We start from the raw sequence: 22,149 nt of genomic DNA on the forward strand, positions 1-22,149 counted from the left end.
GACAAGACAAGTGTGGACCTGTCTCAAATTCAAGCCACCATCAAAGTGTGGCCAATACAAGTGGTAGAAAACTTAAGTATTTTTGTGTAAATAGTACCCCTCTTTCAGTCCTTGTAACCCTGAACTTTGACTTTTGACACATAATGAATAAGTGTCTTCCTGGTCTCAATTGCACAACATCTACAAAGAATGGTCAAAACTGATGGCAAAGAACTGAAGACAACAAGCAGAAACCATTATTCTTTTTATAAATGCTATGGTTACCTTAACCTTTCACCTTTTGACCACCTAATGAACAGCTGTCTTTCTTATTCTTTTTATAAATGCTATGGTTACCTTAACCTTTCACCTTTTGACCACCTAATCAATAGTTGTCTTTCTTATGTAAATGCATGCCATTTACTAAGTTTAGAAACAGTAGCTGTGATTTAATTCAAGTTATTGTGTTCAAATGGTTTTCCTTCATTCAGCCACTATGACCTTGATCTTAGATGGCCTCTTACTTGCCCAAATGCAAGCTACAAAAAAGTTTGGTAATGGTTGATGGTACACAGTTTGAGCTACCGAGTGTAAACAAAAAGGGAAAAAAAAACAACAGATGGAATATAACATGATACACTCAACCACAGTATAAAAAATGTAAGATATCAAAGTACTGGTAACATCATTCATTGGTTGATCTAAAAATGTCATACTCAGGTCATTTTATAACTTCCAATACAGGGCACTTCTCCAGTTATGGACCTGGATTCTAGATCTGGTAGTCAGACAAATAACTTAAACCCATCCCTACCTCTGAATGAACTTGATGATAATTGTCTGCTGCGTTTCATTGTAACCAGCCAAAGCAGCTCTGATTCCACTACGACGGATCAATTCCTGGAGCACACTCATTGGGATCTCTGGCTTTGTTCTTCTGTTGATTGGCTGAAATTATAAAGTACATGCAAAAACTGCGCAAGAATTCAATGGAATCCTACATCATCTGTTTTTTTCTATGGCATAATCCAGAAAGTCTGCGAAGTTGAAACAATAAGAAAAGCATGCACCATAACCTATTTTGCCAGTAATAGGTAGTGCCCTTCATAATGAAGATACTCATAAAGTTCCATAACTATACAAAAAACATGTCAGAGAAACTGAGCTAAATATAAGAACAATGTAATTTCTTGAGCGTGACAAGCAGATCACTATGACCTCATTCTGATGTATACTAATTTCATCAACTGCTTTAAGGATTACCAAGTTTTTGTGTCAAAATAAACAAGATGTTATCTTCTTAAAAAGCTGATAAATATTAATCTAGCTAATGACTGAACCATCAATAATAAAGTCATCAAGTCTTGAGTTTGTCTTAGATGAATCCTGTATAGCATTGTTGTTCGCTGCAAGGCAAACAATAGCCAACATGTTTGTTCAGTCATCTGGTATATGCAGCCAAAGAACGCAGTGGAAAAGTTTCCGACCCAAAATTGTAAATCAATTAACCTACCTGTTTCCGATCCAAATTTGTAAATCAATTAATTAACCTACCTGTTTCCACCCAAATTTGTAAATTAATTAATTAACCTAAATGCTTCTGGGAAAATAACAGACCATCAGTGCAACACCCCTGCGGAAACAAGTTTATCCCTGAATTGTCAGGAGCCATTTTGATCATTGCCACTTACAAGTAACACCAAACCCCCACCCCCCTTGCATATTAATCTTTTTTATTCTCTGGTCAGACAGCAACTTAATATCATTACCCTATACACTGGAACTTGTCACTGTGTGCTAACACTGACTGGAGCTGACCCATTACACTGTAGGGGTGGAGTGATTTGCTATTATAATCAAACATACTACTCTCTTCTTTTGCTCTGCAGTAGTGCAAAGTTATAGTTGTAAACAAATATTTAAGTGAATATTGGGTTTATTATATTTATTTTTCCTCTGTCTTTTACAGAATGATCAACTGTTTAATGGAACTTATTCTTTAATTGTGAAAGAGCTCAGCATTCATCTCCAACCCATACAATGTACCTTAATCCTGTTAGGCAAAGAAAAGTCAATAAGGAAGAGGTAGAGCATTTCCTGAGTGAAACCCACAATGATGCAAACAGACATGAACCATTCAGAGACTGGCATAGGTTTCTTACAGAAGAAATGCCCCTGAAAACCCTGAACACCAATGTGCATGAAGTGGTATGGAAAGCACGATCTTGTTCTGTGCCAGGACCAACTGTGCTAACCTACAAGCTATACAGGAAATGCACAAAGCTACCAAGACATTTGTAGGTGTCTCCTCCAAGTAATCAGAGAAAGAGAAAGATGCCATCATGTTTGCAACAGGCAGATGCCTTATGCAAAAGACAGACAGAACCACCAACTCATCACTCAGTTCTGTACTATATCATCTTCTTGGTGCTGGCAAGATGAATGACATGCTACGTGACAGAAAACGGCTACACTGAAACATTTTATAAGGATGGAGGAATCCCAGGGTTTTGGGGTTGCACAGGACACACAGCTGCTTTCACCCAACTTTTTGCATGAGGCCCAGATTAACCAAACATGGAAAACATCAGTTCAACACCAAGCAAGGCAGGAGAAAGAGTCCCCAGTTGGATCTGGCTTTGACGTGATGAAAAGAACTGGCTGCCAACACCACTAGGCAGTGTCTGATCAACTTTCACCCTGCCATCTGGAGTGTGTACCAAAATAGGGGCAATACACCCAGAGAAAGATGGGAACTCGGCTGATCACGTCTGTTCAACCACAATGCAACTGTACATCAACAATGATTTTTTCCTGTCTTTCAGAGAATGACTCAACTGTTTTCATCAAACTCAATCTTTACCCATGAAATCAAAGTTTACTCTCAAAACAAGTTAAGGTAGTTATACACACCTGTTAAATATGTATCAAAAGTACATAACATGATTAACAACCTTGATCTCCTGTATGAATTTCAGTTAAACCAGTCCAATATGTGTACCAAGTTTAATAGTCCAATATGTGTACCAAGTTTAATAGTCATATCTTGAATATTCTGAGAGTTGTGCTCTGGAAATAAGTATGGATAACAGATGGGTAGATGGACCAAAAATGTCACAGTAAGTCCTGCAAATGATGAACTGTGAGCAGCAAAACATTTTGACCAATGGTCCAACAAAGTGTACCAAGTTTGATACAGATACCTTGAATAGTATAAATAGGAAAAGTTACATTTTGACTAATGATCCAACATGTGTACAAAGTTTCATAATGATGTCTTGAAAAGTGTAAATAGCAAAAGGTAAAAATTGACCAATGGTCCAACATGTGTATTATGTTTCATAACAATGTTTTGAGAAGCGTAAATAGGAAAAGGAAAATGGTACATTTTGACCAAAGGTCCATCATGTTTCCAAGTTTCAAAATAGGCTGAATGTTACGCTCCATAAAACAAATGTGGATAGTGGATGGATACACCGAAAAATGGACAGAAACATAACAGATATCTAAACCTAAGAAACGTGAATACAAAAAGGTACAGATGTTTGTGGGCAGACAGATATAACTATATCCCCTGATAATTCCAGATGACATATGGTCCAAGAATGCAATAAGTATCATCCACACCAAATGGTGGGGTGGGGGATACAAAATGTACATGCCAGGTACCTTTGATGACAAAAGCACTAAATGTGGCACATTATACATCTGTCTTGACACATTGTACAATAGAATGGAATATAGTCAAAAATAGAGACCACACAAACCATCAACTCACAATCCCCAAAATTTTAAATCGCTGAACGAGTCTTCAAAATGATGACAACTACATGCAAGATGAGTTGCTGTAGGTATGGTACCCATGAATCTTACAATGACATACAATGATATATGCACAAAACATTGTCATGACAGCATACCATTATTCCTAACTGGAAAATTTTGTAGATGTATGAAAATACCTGATGTGAATAAAACAGCATGTACAAGTAAATATCTTGGAGTCTTCTTTCCCCATGAGGATCATATAAGTGATTTGTTTGGCAGACCTAACAACAATAAAACCCACCAAATGTATTTTCCATAATGTGGCCTTGACCTAGAAGATGTAGGTGATACTCACTGTGTGACATGGGGTATAGCTGTGATACTTCACACTGTGCTAATTATGATATGTAAAAGATTTGGTTTTTATGCAGAATATTTAGTGGCAGAATCTTCCCAGAAACCCACGGTGATAAATGATAGATAAATTTGGGCTACTTTTATTTTAAAGTAGGAAAAGGTATGGGGGACAAAGGACACTTTATAAAGAAAGATAGCATGAAATTTATTTAAACTACTGAGAATTTTCTTACTTGATTTACCTTTATAAACTTTAATAAAAGCATGCTCATGCATATTTGCTCCTTCTTTAGTCTGCTATCTTCCTAAACACCAGCTCTACATTAAAAAAAAAAATTCCCGAGGTCACATTGCCATGTCCATTCCAACCTTGTGTAATTGATTTTCAACAAAAAAATGAAACACAAAATACCATGAATGGCACATTTAATAATCCTTCATGTATATAACTGATATTTTGCACAGAAACTATTTTTCTTCTTTCCGTTTGAGTGACCTTACCTATGATCTTTTAACTTCCAAATTTCATATTTCTTTCGTGCAAGTCATCTAGCATATATCTAGCTAAAATTTCATCTTAATGTCTTCAGCGTTTCTAACGTTACAGCTCAGAGAAGGTTTAAGGCTGCTAACTTAGTTGTGTCCCTTGCATGACCTTGATCTCTGTCCCAAGGGCTTGATCACAGTGACACAACATCTAGTCATCACATAGACATGGGTGGCATTTCACCAAAATATCTCTGTGGATTGTAAACTTGTAGGTAAGACAAAAAGATGCTAATAGACAGATGGATGGACAATGCCAAAAATAACATGCCTGACAGTGATGGCTATATAATCAGGTTATTGATACTGTCACAATACATTGATACTGACCACTTATGCAATACAGTACATTGATACCGACCACTTATGCAATACAGTACATTGATACTGACCACTTATGCAATACAGACATGAAATGGAAAAAAGAAAATACTTACAGACAGTGCAGCATCTAAAGCTTTCGAGTGTTCAAATCTTTTGAAGTATTTGTCATATTTGGCAAGATGTTCCCTGCGTTTGTGTTCCACAACATGGTCCCCCTGAAAAGATGTCAAACAAAAGATTTACTTAGCAGCCTTTTAAAAAATTGAGCTTTAATCATTTTATGCTCAAAACTGTCCTCGATGGACCAAGTTTTGCAACGATGGGTTTCTGGAAGAAAGATCACAACAGCTTTCACTAATGTAGTAAATATTGTTCAGAATATATCTTCTTACCCTAAGATGGTGCATCTACCATCAGCCATATGCATATCTGCACAGTCCAAAGCTCTATCAAGCATTGAATTATGGGATTTCAATCTGTCAACCACTCTAACTTATAGTTTTTCATTAAAATACAAAGAGATCTAGACACTCAAACATCTTTTTCAATATCAAAAAAATTATGCAGTTTAAAAGTAAGAAACAGGCATCTCTACCTTGTTTGGAATATACGTCTTCCCTTTCAGAGCATATCTGAATGAGACTGGTTTCTTTTTCATTTTGACTGGTTCTATGTCTGGTTTTCTCTTCTGTATTGACAAGAGACCTTCTGCTGTACCCACAACAACCAGACTATCATCAGGCTACAATATACAAAAGATTGAGTGTATATTATAAAAAGAGAAGTCAGTCCCTTTCATATTTCACTGCTCTCTTCAACAGACCTCCCTCACACACAATGCCATTTAACATATATTTCTTACAGGAGTTGGACTAGTTTTTAACAGAATAGAGTAACAGTTTCAAATTGGGCAAACATTGGATATTCCACACAATACTTCAAACCTGGACAATAAACTCTGGTAAATCTAAATGGTCAATAAATTAATATTTTGTGCTGATACCATTATCACTTTCTGTCACAGTTATACCTCATTTTTTTTTTCTTTTTCAAGCACAATGATATTGTCTTTTGATCTTCTAAACCAGATTTCTTCCTTTCTTCAAGCACAATCCAGCCACAAAATCTGGTCCAGACATGTTATTTAGAACTAATGTTAGAGTGCAGAAACCATGTTTTTTCTTCAGTCAGTGACCTTAACATTTGACCTTAAAATTAATAGGTTTCTTCCTACCCCAAGTGCAAACCGTTCACAAAATTTGGAAACTAAAATGACAGAGAACTCAAGTTTTGGTTCAGATACCATTTCTCTTCTTTCAGTCAGTGACATGATCTTTGACCTTTTGACCACATGATCGATAAGCTTCTTCCTTATCTAAGTGCAAGCCATCCACAAAGTTTCAATCACAGTCACCTTGACCTTTGACTTTTTCATCCTAAAATTGACTCCAAGTGCAGGCCAGCCACACAGTTTGATAACTGTAGTTAGTGGATAACTTGAGTTATTGTGTGGAAATGAAATTGGTAGCAAACAGATAGATGAACAGACAACTTTATAATAAAATATGCTCTGCCTTATGGTAGGCATGTAAAAATGGAAAACAATAAACCCTATTTTTGATGTTGAACCCTAAATAAGTTGTACCAGCTATTTTGTGTATGCATATATTGTTTAATAAATTTGTGAGATTTTATCCTAAAGCCTACAGATTTAGATGGAATCATGCAGCATGAAAATTTATATAGACACCACTTTGCTACCTTGACACATCTACTGATGCGCACTGAAACCAACTTGCTTACTAGATCAGCCCAAGTGCAAACTGAATAGACCCATAATGCACCCGCTGAAATGGGTCTGTGCAGTTTGTTTGGACTAATCAGTAGAACAAACAACTCAGATCTGATCTGCAGGCACATTATGCTACAGCAGATCAGAATCTTTGCTGTCTGCATTTGACTAAACTCAAAAACGAGTATATATGGTAACTGTGCTAAGTCTGTATGTACATTTCTCTTAGATTAATCTTTTTCATTGGATTCAGACATATCATGATCAATTTTGGATGACTCTATCCATGGGGGTTTTGAGCCTGGGGCTTGGCCAGTGTGGGTATGTGAAAAGGCTTACCAATAGCTTCCCATGGGCTGGTAGCTTTTACCATGGTTTTCCTGGGTTCTTCCTGGCTGCCATGTATTACTATCACATGACTATCATACACTGAAAAATGTCATTATACCCAAAACAACAACAACAACTTGTACACAGTAGTTACTTGTTTATAAAACTGCATTAGACCCAGGTCTGCCACTACATAATGTACTGCCAAATCAGGTTCCATGTTGTTTACAGATGGACTTGACTTATAAGTGATTATATACAGTAGCATAAGAAATACAATGTGACCCCACTATAAGACAGTGGTCGGGGTCCACAGAACCAAACCATGTTATAGACTGAACCGTGTTATAACCAACAACGTCAGTTAGCTGAAGAAAATGATGCACATACCTACAATATAGGGGTGGTGGTAATAAAAGTGGGTGCAAAATACATGCTTTTCATTAAATGAAGAAAAACTAGTCTAAAAAACAACTGTATATTGAAAACTTATATTTGTGAAGAGCAATTCATAATCTGTTAAGTACTGTGCTTGTATATAATAAATACATGAATTTCAGTATAGATCACATGTATGACTCACAAATAAAACATATATAAAATAATTGTTAGACCTCATTTTGATCTATACTCCATTGTCACTAAACAATTCACTACAGCACATGGCAGTAATTATTTACATGCAACATGTACATGTACTTAAACTGGCCTAGATTTTGGTCAGCTGGAGACAGCTATCAACTTGCCAAGGCTACACACTTTGTTTAAAAATGGCTATTAACAGATTAGCAAAGTTCTTCAATCATACACAGGGGATGAAGCTATTCGTAGGGAAATTAAAACATGTGAGCAAATTAAAAAGTTTAGCAAACTTCTTTGCAATGATACTCCATCTTCAACTAACTTGACAGCCAGATATTTAAGGTTTCAAAAGATTGGAAATTTTATTTATGTTTTATACTGCCATTGGTAGCCATTTTTCCCATGCAAAAATGAAACTTTCATGTCACAACAAACGTGTTCTGTCACTGAAGAAAATGCAACAATCCATCAGATTCCATTGCTTTTATTTAAGTTTGGTGCTCACTTCCTCTGATGAAAGGTTCTTTGTTTTTATTTTGATTATAGTTGACTTTCTTTGATGAAGGGTGCATGTGTTATTGAAGTTACCACTAAAGGACAACTTTGGCAGTCTAAACAGATGGCAGCAACATAAAATAATTGTAGAACACTGATTGAGACTGAATTTGTGTTATTTGCTTAGTATTTATACAGAACGATCGGTGCTTCAAAGGTAATCAGTTTTCGTTGAAGTTTCAGCAAAAACTTTTTTCCTGGGTACATTTTAAAAACAAAAGGGATTAGCCCTCATTTGGTTGATTGTAGCAGTCATTGTTCCTGCTTTCTACAGCTTCCTTTCATGGTGCCTCTGAATTCCATTGCTTCCAAACCCAAGGTTGTATATACAAGTTTAAACAGTCAACAATGTCCAACAATGAAAAAAAATTGCTAGATCGTATATTTTGTTGCCAGTAATGAAAATAAATCTCAATTTGTGACATAGGTGAAGCTCAGCGTGATCCCTGAATAAACAGTTTACATGTCATTTTCATACTTTTCAGAAGAAAAAACTTTGTCATGTCTGAGAAAAATACATGCATATTAAATTGCAGGAGCCATGCCACAATCAACTTGTAATAAAATTCACATACAATATCTTCCCAAAAGTGATATTAATCTTTCTCCACTTTACCTTTCATACTTTTAAGAAAATAATTTCATGTATGAGGAAAATACATGTACATGAAATTTCGGAAGCCACGCAACAATTGTGTTATATCCGAATTTGTGTTATAATGGAGTGTGCTATAGTTGGCGTAACTGTATATCTGCAGCATTTTCTTTGGCTAACTGGCCTTCTTATTATTGCCGGATACCAAACATAATATGATGACACTCTGTGGAACCGAATATCATGTTATGGTGGGGATTCCCTAATGACATCCTGTGGACCCAATTATCATATTATAGTGGGGATTCCCTGATGACACTCTTGTGTACCCAATTATCATGTTAATGTGGTTACATTCTGATGACAATCTGTGGACCTAAAACATCATGTCATAGTTTGGATTCCCTGATGACACTGTGGACCTAAAACATCATGTCATAGTCTGGATTCCCTGATGACACTCTGTGGACCTAAAACATCATGTCATAGTTTGGATTCCCTGATGACACTCTGTTGACCTAAACATCATGTCATAGTTTGGATTCCCTGATGACACTCTGTGGACCTAAAACATCATGTCATTGTTTGGATTCCCTGATGACACTATGTGGACCTAAAACATGTCATAGTTTGGATTCCTTGATGACACTCTGTGGACTCAATTATCATGTTATATTAAGGAATTCCATGATAACTCTCTGTGGATCCAATTAACATGTTGTTTTTTTTATTCCCTGATGACACTGTGGACCTGAACATCATGTTAGAGTTTTGATTCCCTGTATGCACAATGTAATAAAACTAATAATAAATCAGAATGAAGAGACAGGCATAACATGTAAAGTCAACTTACAGCAGCTCCCAAACTAATAACTGCTCCAGGATAATCCAGTGTGTGTACAACCTGATAACTGCTTACATCATAAATCTTCACATGTCTAAAAGAAAAAGGAAAAATAAATGTACGTTATTGCAGCTGGATCTCATGCATCTTGTATCCTGTTTATAACACAGGGAGGCATCATCAAATTGTGTTTCTCTGTCCAGTGTAATAATTCTGCTGTTTACATTTTCAAGTTTTATTTCGTGATTATTTGTGAGCAGTTCTAATTGGAAAAGGAATAGGAGAAAATATATATACAAAGATAGTATAGTCTAAAAGTATTACAGTTGTTACAGTTTATGGAGTTGCTGTAAATAAATGCTTTCCAAATTGGCAGCACTCGATGTAACAGCAAACATTATTGCTGGGATTTTCGACTTTTCATATTTCACCAATCTGCATGCAATATAAAAGTTACACCACACACAAAATTTCTTAATTTACAGTGAGGCTTAAGATAAAATTACTTTTTCCTGTTTACAACTGTTTGTACCCTGCTAATCATGAGAAATCTTATTGGTATTTTAACAAAATTTCTTGGATTCTCAAGCTAGACTTTAAAAAACTATTCTTATGATATTGCATGCACCAGATTTAGAAAACCACAAAAAACATCGAAAATGCATTGCTTCCTTTATGCTCAACTTTACCAAAAGGAAACTTTAAAAACTGATTAATAACAGTCAGGTGGGTCAACCTTTCTGGATGACAGGCAGATGGTATTCCAATTAATACACACAAAATTATAATTGGCAGGGAAAATTAATTACATGGCAATTTAGCATAGCAGATGGAAATGAATTTGACTTCAACCTGTGAATACTTCCATGCCTTTATTCATAATTCATCTTCCAAACCATGACAAACACAAGTGAGGTTTTTACATTAATTGATGGCATCTAGTGTTTTATGCTTGTATATAATGATTGACAGATTCATAATCAGCCACAAATAACTGTTCTATCATTACACAAGTCTCATGCTGTATAAATAATACTACAATGTAAGTTATTATGAATGCTGATATACAAGTATACATATGCATTTCTCATATGCAAGCCAGCTTTTTGCATGGGCCAAAACATGGAAAAATCCAATCCGTACTTAATTTTTCTTGAGCTGTTCAGATTGTTCGATGATTGTAGGTCACCACTGCTAATAATATAAAAAACATTCTATAAAATCTGTATGATGGCATACTAAAATTCACAGTATGCAAAAATTTCTACAAACTGTTTGAAGGATATGGTTCATCTAGTTAAGCTTCTATTAATACCAAGAAATAAAAAAGATGTATGTTTATAGTGTTGGAAATTTCAATATAGATGATTTGCAATTAAAAAATACTGACTCAACTAAGGATTACAGCAACTATGCCAAATATTAAAGGTACTGTCATTTTTTATATTTCTTTCTGTACTTGCATTAGAAAAGTATGTCCTGTAAGGTTGTTGTTGTAGGTTTTAATGCCATTTTTCAGCGCAAGATAGGCTATGGCAGCCAGTATAAATGGTGGAGGAAGAACCCAGGAAAACCCCGGAAAGAACCACCAACCCATCAGAAGCTACTGGCAAGCTTTCTCACATACCCACATTAGCCGAAGCCAAGACTTGAACCCATGCAGAGAGAGGTGAGATGGCAGTGATCTGTAATGGTGAGTGCTTTAGACCACTTGGGGCCCCAAAGAATGAATGAAACTTCTTGCCTAGATAAACAGAAGGACCAAATGAAAAGGCCTATGGCAGTGAGATGGCCCTGTGGCTCTAAGATAAGTAATGCCTCCCTCTCCATTCTTTGAGAAACTGATGACAGTTATTTGTGTCTGTTAAGCAGGCTTATAAAAAGTGATAAAATTATCTGATGCTTATCTAAGAGGAACAGTGGAAAACTGGACTCCCAATTCTGTCCTCTTCTGATTACATAATATATTTTATAACACTCATCTGGCTGTGGTTAATGATTCAGAATGATTTAATGTATGTTAGAGAGTAACTTAAAGTACTGAATAAATTTGGTTATCAGTCAAGTCATACTGCAAAAAACAAAGACCCTGATCTGCCATAGCATAATGCACCTGCAGATCAGGGTCTATTCTGTTTGTTCCACTGATTCCTCCTTTAAAAAAACTGCATAGACCCAGATCTGCAGGCGCATTATGCAACAGCAGATCCAGGTATGTAGAGTTTGTAGTTGGATTTGTCTTATTAGCATATATATATATATATATATATATATATATTGTACATTAATAAATGCCAACACTTATTAACACATATATATATATAGTACATTAATACATTAATAAATGCCAACACTTATTAACATATATATATATATATAGTACATTAATAAATGCCAACACTTATTAGCATATATATATATATATATATATATATATATATATATATATATATATATATATATATATATATATATATATATATATATATATATTGTATATTAATAAATGCCAACACTTATTAGCATATATATACTGTACATTAATAAATGCCAACACTTATTAGCATATATATATATATATATATAATGTACATTAATAAATGCCAAAACTTTTTAACATATATATATTGTACATTAATAAATGCCAACACTTATTAGCATATATATACTGTACATTAATAAATGGCAACACATATTAGCATATATATATATTGTACATTAATAAATGCCAACCCTTATTAGCATATATATATTGTACATTAATAAATGCCAACACTTATTAGCATATATATATAGTACATTAATAAATGCCAACACTTATTAGCATATATATACTGTACATTAATAAAGGCCAACACTTGCAAAGTTATGTACCAATTATAATACTGTACGAATGTAAGGGGATCAAAACATGAACCAATACCTTTCAATTGAAACTTTCACATTGATAACTTGAACTAAATACCTCAAGGTCAATTACTTATGAAGATCTTAATTTCTGCAGAGCACTGTAACCCCTTTCTGGCAGGTACAGCTCAGAAGTAATGACCTATCCATTTGAACTCTCATTAGAATATTTATAGTTCTATTTTTTTAGTCCACTCATACAAAAGGTGTGCGTGTGCATGCATCTTGCATGATTTGGTTGAATCATCTAATGCAAAGCCAGCAGCACAATGCATGCATACTAGTTGCCCTTTTCTCCTCTGAACTAGGCCCTAGAATCCCAAAAAGGAAAAGTTGAACAGTCTTGCTGAGTGATAACTATAATCTGCATTGAGTGGACATGAGCAACACTTCTAAGGTGAACACCCATACTGTAACCCTTTCATGGCACCAATGTAATCCAGGTGATTAAATAATCAAGATTTAACCTTTTCTTTGCCTCTCCCCTACATGTCTTGCATATTGGGGGATGTCTAATAAGTAACATGTATGCTTGAATGTAAGTGGAGCTCAACCTCAAACAACATAGAAACTGGTTTGCCCTCACAAAGCATGTTGGCAGATCAGGGTATTTGTTGCCTGTCCTACTGATAAGTCCTAACAAACTGCATAGACCCAGATGTGCCAGTGCATTATCCTACCACAGGTCCGAGTCTGGGCAGTTGCAGTTGGACTCAACTTATAAGTGAGTATATATGTTAAGAGGCAAGAGTTTTTTCCCTTGGGATTCCTCCTGTTATGATATTCCAGCTGAGAAAATCTTGGATTTTATAAACGAGTGTTGTTCACACATAAATATATACTTTGTAATTGAAGGATTTTACCCTTTATGATTGTATTCTTGTTCTGTACGCATTTTTGTTCGATATTTTGACTTACTCGACCCTACATAGATATTAAGGACTCTACACCCATTGATGAACGAAGTGCCATAAGTCGAATTTAAACCGCGAATGGCTGTATGTGTTATAAATGGTGATAAAACTAGTCTCTTTTGAACTGAGTGTGATTTGTGATTTGGAATTTTAACGTAGCTTTAACATATTACTACAATGTCTGCAGTATGGCACTTTATAGTGATGTCAAGCAATGGGGCATCTTGCTGCAGACATGTAGCATGATGTCCCAACCAGTCATATTATCCTGACACCAGGCCGACCAGTCCTAACACACAAACTCTTAATACTGAGTGTCTAGTGAGGCAGCTGTTAGTACCATTTTTATAAGTCTTTTGGTATGACTCAGCTGGGGATCAAACCTGCGACCTCCCGCATCTGAGGTAGATGCTCTAACCACTTAGACCACTGGAGCAGTCCTTTTGAACTGAACTACAGTCATTGTGTATCTTTGATGCATTACTTCAAATCCTGATCTTTCAAGACCATAGTGTCATCCTTACATGCAACCACATAGTAACTAATATCACCATTATGATGATCAAAATAATGAAACAACATACTATCAGAACAATGTCACAATACAGATACAAGATAGGTATTAACTGGACCAATGATGCAAATTAATCTCCAATTGCTATGCACACACACACACAAATATCTCCCATCTTTTTATGTCTTGTAACTGTATGACACTTATTTAATAATGTTATTTTCTTGTGACCTAATGAGACCTTTATCTTCAACCTCTTACCACTATAATGTAATTTGTAGATGTGAACTAAAATACTCTTAATTAAAACACAGTGGAAGCAGTGTGCTCCAATAAAGACCAAAATGTTAAGCCCAACTGGGGACTTCAGGGATCTCCTTAACTCAAAGTGTACTCAAATAAGGACCAGAATGTTAAGCCCAACTGGGGACTTCAGAATCTCCTTAGCTGAAAGTGTACTCCAGTAAGAAGCCAAAGAGGAATGCAAGGATCTTTCTAGTTCAGAGCATATTCCTGTAGGGGACCAAAATGTCAAACCTGATTGGAGAGTTCTGGACTCTCCTGAAGCTCAAAGCATACTCTGATAAGGACCAAAATGTTAAACCAGTTTGGGGAATGCAGTGATCTCCCTAGCTCAGGGTGTACTCTGATAATGGACCAAAATATCATGCCTGATTAGGGAGTGCAGTGATCTCCCAAGCTCAGATTTTACTTCTGTAGGGGACCTAAATGTCAAGTCAGATTGGGGAGTGCAGAGATCTCTCAAGTTCAGCATCTGTTCTGATAAGTAACCAAAATCTAAAGCCTGATTAGGGACAACTGGGTTCTCTCCAGCAGACCTGCCAACCATGACGAGTCCATCTCAGTAAGGCAGTTGATTTTTTCTGTAAGATTGACCAGTTTTCAGTAAGGTGTAACAAAAATTTCATTTACTGCTAAAAAATTAAATTCTGTTTCCATTTCACATGATGATGGTGCCATATTCATATCTCCAGCCATGAGACATACTCAAATTGGCATGTGCTGTCCAATAAACTTAACTGCGCCCTTTCCAGCTTTTATTCACAAGAATATGAATACTCCTTTTTATTTTTCTGTGTTGATTATTAACACGTTTTAGAAGCTTATTTTCTCTTTTGTCTTAAACATGCTTCTCTTTCTGGATGCCATTTTTAAAAAAAGTCTATAATCAAGAGTTTGATCATGCAGATGCTTTGCATGAACAAATAGGTGCAGTTAAAAGCATCTGGGGTGCTGTTGTAAAGTTAGTCTGGTTCCCTGACTTATTTCACTAATCCTAATATGAAACCAGGATCCATATCAAACATGGATGAACCAATAATCCAGATTTTTCTGCAACTATCATTTTTCCGTAGTTTTGCTTGTATACCGTATGTTCGTATTTTAAGGGCAATTTTCATAAGACAAGCAAAATCATAAGAGTTGGCAGATCTGCTCTAGTTATGAGTGCACTAGGGTTAGGGATCAAAATGTCAGTCTTGATTGGGGAGTGTAGAAATCCCTCGAGTTCAGAATGCACTCTGGCAGGGGACTAAAATGTCAATTGTGATTGGGGAGAGCAGGTATCTCCCTAACTCAGAATGTACAATGGTAGGAGACCAAAATATCAAGCCTGATTGGGGAATGCAGATATCTCAGAGTGTCTGATAGGGCATGCATGAATCTCCCTAGTTCAGAGTGCCTGATAGAGCATGCAGGAATCTCCTTAGTTCAGAGTATATGATTGGGTATACATGGATCTCCCTAGCCTGGAGTGTCTGATTGGGCATGCAGGGATTTCCCTAGTTCAGAGTACCTGATTGGGCATGCAGGGACCTCCCTGGTTCAGAGTGCCCGACTGTATATTCTGGGATCTTCCTAACTCAGAAAACCAGTGGACACTTGTGATGGGCCAATGGCCAACAGTACTATATAAAGTAATGCAAAATTAAGAAAAGCATTAGGTCATTTTGAAAATAATTGTGAAAACAAAGAAAACAATTGCTTTATATCTTGGATCAAGTTTGAATGCCTATACTTCCAGTGTGTCACAAAATGAATAAGCTATGTTAGTTCTCATTGGTTGTTTTTGTTTCTATTGGACTGGTACAAACAATTAACACCAATTAGAATTACCTGTGACATTTACTGCATGACACCAGAAGCACTGGCTTCCAAATTCAATCCAAGGTGACAAGATATGGAGCAAGAGAAAAACTTTGTTTAAAAATGGCTATTAACAGATTAGCAAAGTTCTTCAATCATGCACGGGGAACAAGTTTGGAATGTCTTCTGCACCCTGATACATGTTATGAATGGCTGAACATGCTGACAGTATTTAAAAAATGTGCACACAATTGTGGGGGCAGGATGAGGGCTGATTTCAAACTGTGCAAGTTAGTCACCTTGTGTTAATCTTTAGATGGGGAGTGGGTGCCGATGACAAAAAAAATTTACTGACAAAAACAGGTTACTGTGCATATGATAGCTCTCACAGACGAATTCACGTTTTAAAGAATAAAAAGGCAAACAATAATTATTCATGACTATCAAAGATTAAAGTACCAGTAACTTGTAAGGATGGTTGCCTAGTGGTTCGAGTGTCCACCTTGGATGTGGGAGGTTGTGGGTTCGAACCCTGCCTGAGTCATAACAAAGACTTATAAAAATGGTACTAACAGTTGCCTCACTAGGCACTCAGCATTAAGAGGTTTGTGTTAGGACTGGTGGGCCTTGTGTCAGGATAATGTGACTTGGTGGGACATGATACTACAAGTCTGTGGCATGATGCCCAGTGCTAGACATCACTATGAACTGCCACAGTTGAGCGATGTGACTGAAAAATTGTTAAAACTACATTAAAAATCCAAATCAAACACACACACTTGTAAGGTGAGTATTGTTTGATATCAATTCTTCAAGACTTCTTATAGTGATATGCTAAATTACTGATGATACATCAATGAATTCTTATATATATATATATACCTATATTGACTGTGAAGGTCATGATGTAGGGAGAGGTTTTATGACTGAATCATTATCATTTCATAATATATCCAAATCCATTAAAACAACACCTGACCTGCTATAACTTCCTTATAGACCGACATTTTAACAAAAATTTCAGCTGAAATATGACACCTGTACAAAACCTATTGTGTATATTTTATGACTTGATAGAATATCAAAGATATTTTTCTTATTTTAATGACTGTTTTGTTTCTATTACAACATTTTTCTAAGGTTAATTTACCAATGATTTTTCTTCTAAAATCACTACCTATTACAGTGAAACCTCAATTATCTGGACCCAACAGGTAACACAGATTTTCTGGACAAACAGTCATCCAGATGAATGGTAACATAGAGCAATGGACAGTCATTTAGTGTGCTGTCTTGTAAACAAAAGGCTTTGCTTCAAGGTAAAACTCAGTTGACATAGATTCTATTCACACCTGTGCTGGTGATTAATTTATTAGCTGTTAAGTCATCACTGATCAGTTATGAAGAATTAATTAAGTACAGTGAATAAAAGAATTCCTCTGACTGGATCGTTAGGTGCATTTCATTATGCTAGATTAAACTGGAATTTCAACAAAACAAATATGATACCATATCTACTCATTTACAAGTCGAGTCAAACTGCAAACAACAGTGATCCTGATCTGCCATAGCACAAAAAGCCTGCAGATCAGGGTCTATGTTGTTTTTCTCCTGATTTCTCCTAATAAACTGTATAGTCCCAGATCTGCCAGTGCATTATGCAGTTGCAGATGTGGCTCTGTGCAGTATACAGTTGGACTTGTAAGCAAGTATTAGTGACAAACAGGTGCAAGAGTAAGCATTATCTCTTTCTACCTCCCTCTCTTCCTCCCTCTCTCCTAATTACAGTTATTTTACTTAGAAAAGGTAATTTTTATAATCTCATTATATGATTGTAATTGCATGTAATTGTATTCATTAATGTTTGTGTCTGACTTTTGTTACTCTGTGTCATGATCTTTGTGATTGACAATTTAATTGATAGACAGATGTATAATGTAATAGGTACAAATTTTAAAAACATGGTAATAATTAGCCATAACAATCAACGTTTTACTGGTACAATCAAACAGGCAAGACAACAAGAAGTATAGATGCTATTGCAACATGAGACAGGCAAAGTCACGGACTGGACGAGTGGTACCTAAACTGCAGTCACCTCAATATGGAATAAAAATGAGAATTACATACAAGGTGTTGTGTACACACACAAAAAAACACTGAATAGTTCTGTCCCTACCTAAAAATGAAAATATGTTCTTGGATAGGAATCCACTTATGAGGGGATTGTTCTATAGTAATAATACCACTTTCCTCAAATTATGAGATCAGTTTATAAATGGTATAATTATAACCTCTTGATTAATTTATTTACCACTCAGCAAAACTTCCAGAATTTAAATCATCAATACTTCCAAGTTGTGTTATAATGACAACTGAAGCAAACAAGAATTTCCAATTTTAAGGATGCAGAAAAAAATATTTGTGCTTGACACATGGAAAACTCATTTCTTCATATCAAAGCTGGGATCAAAGCTGTTAAATGCCTGATTTAATTTATCCAAAATATAGGATTTCATGAGGCAGTGTTTTGGCATTTTTCATCTTGATGAGGAACTAGATAAGTAAAGCTACTTGATTGAACTGGAGGTGATAAAGTCACCCAGTTTATGGTTTTCACACTCCATTTAAACTGGGAATGTGCCCCCCTCAGCCATGGGGATTTAGTGGAGACAAAAGTAGCTACCAATGACTGTTCCTAAGATCAATCTCAAGTTTCAGCCAATTTCATGCCCTTCATCTTTAATAATACCCCCATGATGTTGAAATGATTACTGAATTGATAAATATACTCCCTGCCTGATATTCATTCAGATCATGGTAATAATGAATGCTCGTTTCATAAAAATTTACAAAATATCTTTAATTAGGGTAATTCTACTTTCATAAAGCCTTAAAACTCACTCATTGACTTAATAAATCATTAAAAGCATGGTTACAAGAATTTAATTTAAATCCATGGATGTACATTTAACCTTTCTAACTGTCTGTTTGTCTGTATGTATGCATGTATGTATGTGTATGTATGTATGTATGTATGTATGTATGTCTGTCTGTCTGTCTGTATGTACGTAGGTAGGTAGGTAGGTAGGTAAGTAGGTAGGTAGGTATGTTACATAATGTGCTGGTAGTTCTGGGTCTGTGCAGTTTGTTAGGAGTAATTGGTAGAACAAACAACAATGACACTGATATGCAGGTGCATTATGCTATGGTGATCAGGGTCTATGTTGTTTGCAGTTTGACTCGACTTGTATATGGTAGACTAAAGATATTAGAAGTTTAGACCAATCGGACTCCACTGCATCTTGGCTCATTTCTTCCCATAATAATGAATGCAGCCAAAGGTTTGCAGCTGGAGCAAAAACAAGCACTGCATGGGATATATTAGTGCATTAGTGTCAGGTAAATCACTCACCTCTGTGTGTGTAATTAGGAGTGTTAATGCTATCAAGCCCCTGTTGGAGCTTGGTCTCTGGGCAATAAAGGAGATGAAGGAAAATACAGACTACAACTCTGTCACATACAATTATCACCAACATTTTTTTAAAAGGGGTTTCAGAAAGGGGGAAGTCAGGCATTATTGTGATACAGGTCATAGTAATTACCCCCAACCTACTGTTAGTTACTGGTTTGCCTAAATAAACAGCTGAACCATACACTGGACATTCACTTATTTTGGTCAATGTGTGTGTGTGTGTGTGTATGTGTGTGATAATTATTTTTAATGTAGCTTTAAAAAAATTTCAGGCATAATGCTACAATGTCTGCAGTGTGGCAGTTTATAGTTATGTCTAGCACTGGGGCATCATGCCGCAGACATGTAGTATGATGTCCCACCCAGTCACATTATCCTGACACAAGGTCCACCAGTCCTAACACTAACCTCTTAATGCTGAGCGCCTAGCGAGGCAGCTGTTAGTACCATTTATATGTCTTTGGCATGACTCGGCCAAGGTTCAAACCCATGACCTCCCACTTCCAAGGCGGATGCTCTAACTACTAGGCCACCAGAGCGGTCCTATTTTGGTCAGTATCAGTTTTAATGGTTTTGTGAAGAATGACCTTTCTGTTCTTACTACTCTAAAGGGGCCATGGTGGCTCAGTGGTAAACGTGCTGGACTGGTGCCCAAAAAGGTGAAGGTTTGAATCCTACTGTCAGTCCATCCTGGGTCAGCAACTGCAGTGTGTCTTGGGCAAGGCACTTTAGCCAAATGCCTTGGTGCAACCTAATTATGTTGTTGTACCAAAAGCACCAAACCAAAACTTAATGTATATACTTGCTCACAAGTCCAGTCAAACTGCAAAGTGCACAGATCCATATCTGACATTGCATATTAGGCCGGCAGATCTGGGTCAATGCAGTTAGCTGTGATCAGTAGAACAAGCAAAACAGACCCTGATCTGATGGAGCATTATGTGATGGCAGACTAGGATCTATCTTGTTTGCAGTGGGATTTGACTTACAAGTGACTAAATATAGTATGTTCAAGTATTTGGAAAGAGGATCTCTTGTTTTTTAAAAAAAAAACCATTTGTTCTAGGTATTCAAGTAGAAAAATTGGTATTCCACAAAAAAATAGTGAGCTCACCATAAGTAATAACCAGAGGAAAATTCCCCACCTCTCCCCATACTCCCATTATGGACACTACATCTACTGTGTAAAAAGAAAAGAAAAAAGGTGGATAACTCTTCTGAATATAGTGCAGTACACTGATTTGTCAAAATGAAAATATTGACCCTAATATGTTGGAAGCTTCTCGACAATCCACAGAAAACTGACAGAGTAGTTGCATTTACAAAATTCTATCATCAACTGATGAATAAAAACAGAAACAAAGAAACATTTGGAAATTTGTTGAACCTAGTAAAAGTTATTCTCATTCAAAAGTTGTTCTACCTCAAGAAAAAATGGTGCATGCATCAATAACAATGAAGATATTGCCATAGAATTCAGGAACTTTTTGTGACTTTTACTAATAAAATTAAAGAACTAATTATGCCTATAGTCATGAGGAACTTTCAGGCCTTTGTAATGAAAAAAGTTCCAGACAGTAGTCTCTATTAAGTACCCTTCATAATGGACAATAAAGTACTGAAAAATTAACAAAATTTAAAAAACAAAGTCCACTGTCTTAACTGGACCAAGATTATTATGGACACCTTTCATTTCAGAAAGCCTAACATACAGTGTACATAGGTAACTTTAGTATAAAAATAGAAATGTTTCCTGGGAAGTGAAACGTTTTCATAAATCTGGTCATCATGATAAAACAGATTTTCATTTTAGGCCAATCTCAATCCTTTATGATCAAACCGATCATTTTAGGCCAATCTCAATCCTTTATGATCAAACCGATCATTTTAGGCCAATCTCATTCCTTTATGATCAAAACGACCATTTTAGGCCAATCTCAATCCTTTATGATCAAACCGATCATTTTAGGCCCATCTCGATCCTTTATGATCAAACCGATCATTTTAGGCCCATCTCAATCCTTCTCATTTTATACAAAATTCTTGCAATGAGTTATCACATTTTAGGCCCATCTCAATCCTTCCTGTTTTATACAAAATTCTTGCAATGAGTTATCACATTTTAGGCCCATCTCAATCCTTCCTGTGTTATACAAAATTCTTGCAATGAGTTATCACATTTTAGGCCCATCTCAATCCTTCTCATTTTATACAAAATTCTTGCAATGAGTTATCACATTTTAGGCCCATCTCAATCCTTCTCATTTTATACAAAATTCTTGCAATGAGTTATCACATTTTAGGCCCATCTCAATCCTTCTCATTTTATACAAAATTCTTGCAATGAGTTATCACATTTTATAGTGATCCAAGACAAATTTAAAGACTAGTTGAATTCACAAGATTCTGTCATATAGCAATGGGTTATCAAGTTTGATAGTGATCCAAGGAAAAATTTGCAAGACTAGTTGAATTCACAAGATTCTGTCATATAGCAATGGATTATCAAGTTTGATAGTGATCCAAGGACAAATTTGCAAGACTAGTTGAATTCACAAGAT

The 22,149-nt window shown here is 35.9% G+C and overlaps 1 protein-coding gene across 1 annotated transcript in view; it reads right to left on the reverse strand.

The window, feature by feature from the left end:
* Positions 1 to 22,149, reverse strand: part of LOC149800571 (U3 small nucleolar RNA-associated protein 15 homolog) — a 141,327-nt gene that overhangs the window by 10,085 nt on the left and 109,093 nt on the right. Inside the window, exons 8-11 of the mRNA XM_089954516.1 lie at positions 9,682 to 9,766; positions 5,570 to 5,716; positions 5,088 to 5,189; positions 794 to 927 (exon numbers count right to left, since the gene is read on the reverse strand). Coding sequence (XP_089810642.1) covers positions 794 to 927; positions 5,088 to 5,189; positions 5,570 to 5,716; positions 9,682 to 9,766 — 468 coding nt within the window. The remainder of the gene's footprint in view (positions 1 to 793; positions 928 to 5,087; positions 5,190 to 5,569; positions 5,717 to 9,681; positions 9,767 to 22,149) is intronic.

This window comes from Sinohyriopsis cumingii, chromosome 4 (genome assembly GCF_028554795.1).
Source record: "Sinohyriopsis cumingii isolate HCF-2022 chromosome 4, ASM2855479v2, whole genome shotgun sequence".
Lineage (NCBI taxonomy): Eukaryota > Metazoa > Mollusca > Bivalvia > Unionida > Unionidae > Sinohyriopsis > Sinohyriopsis cumingii.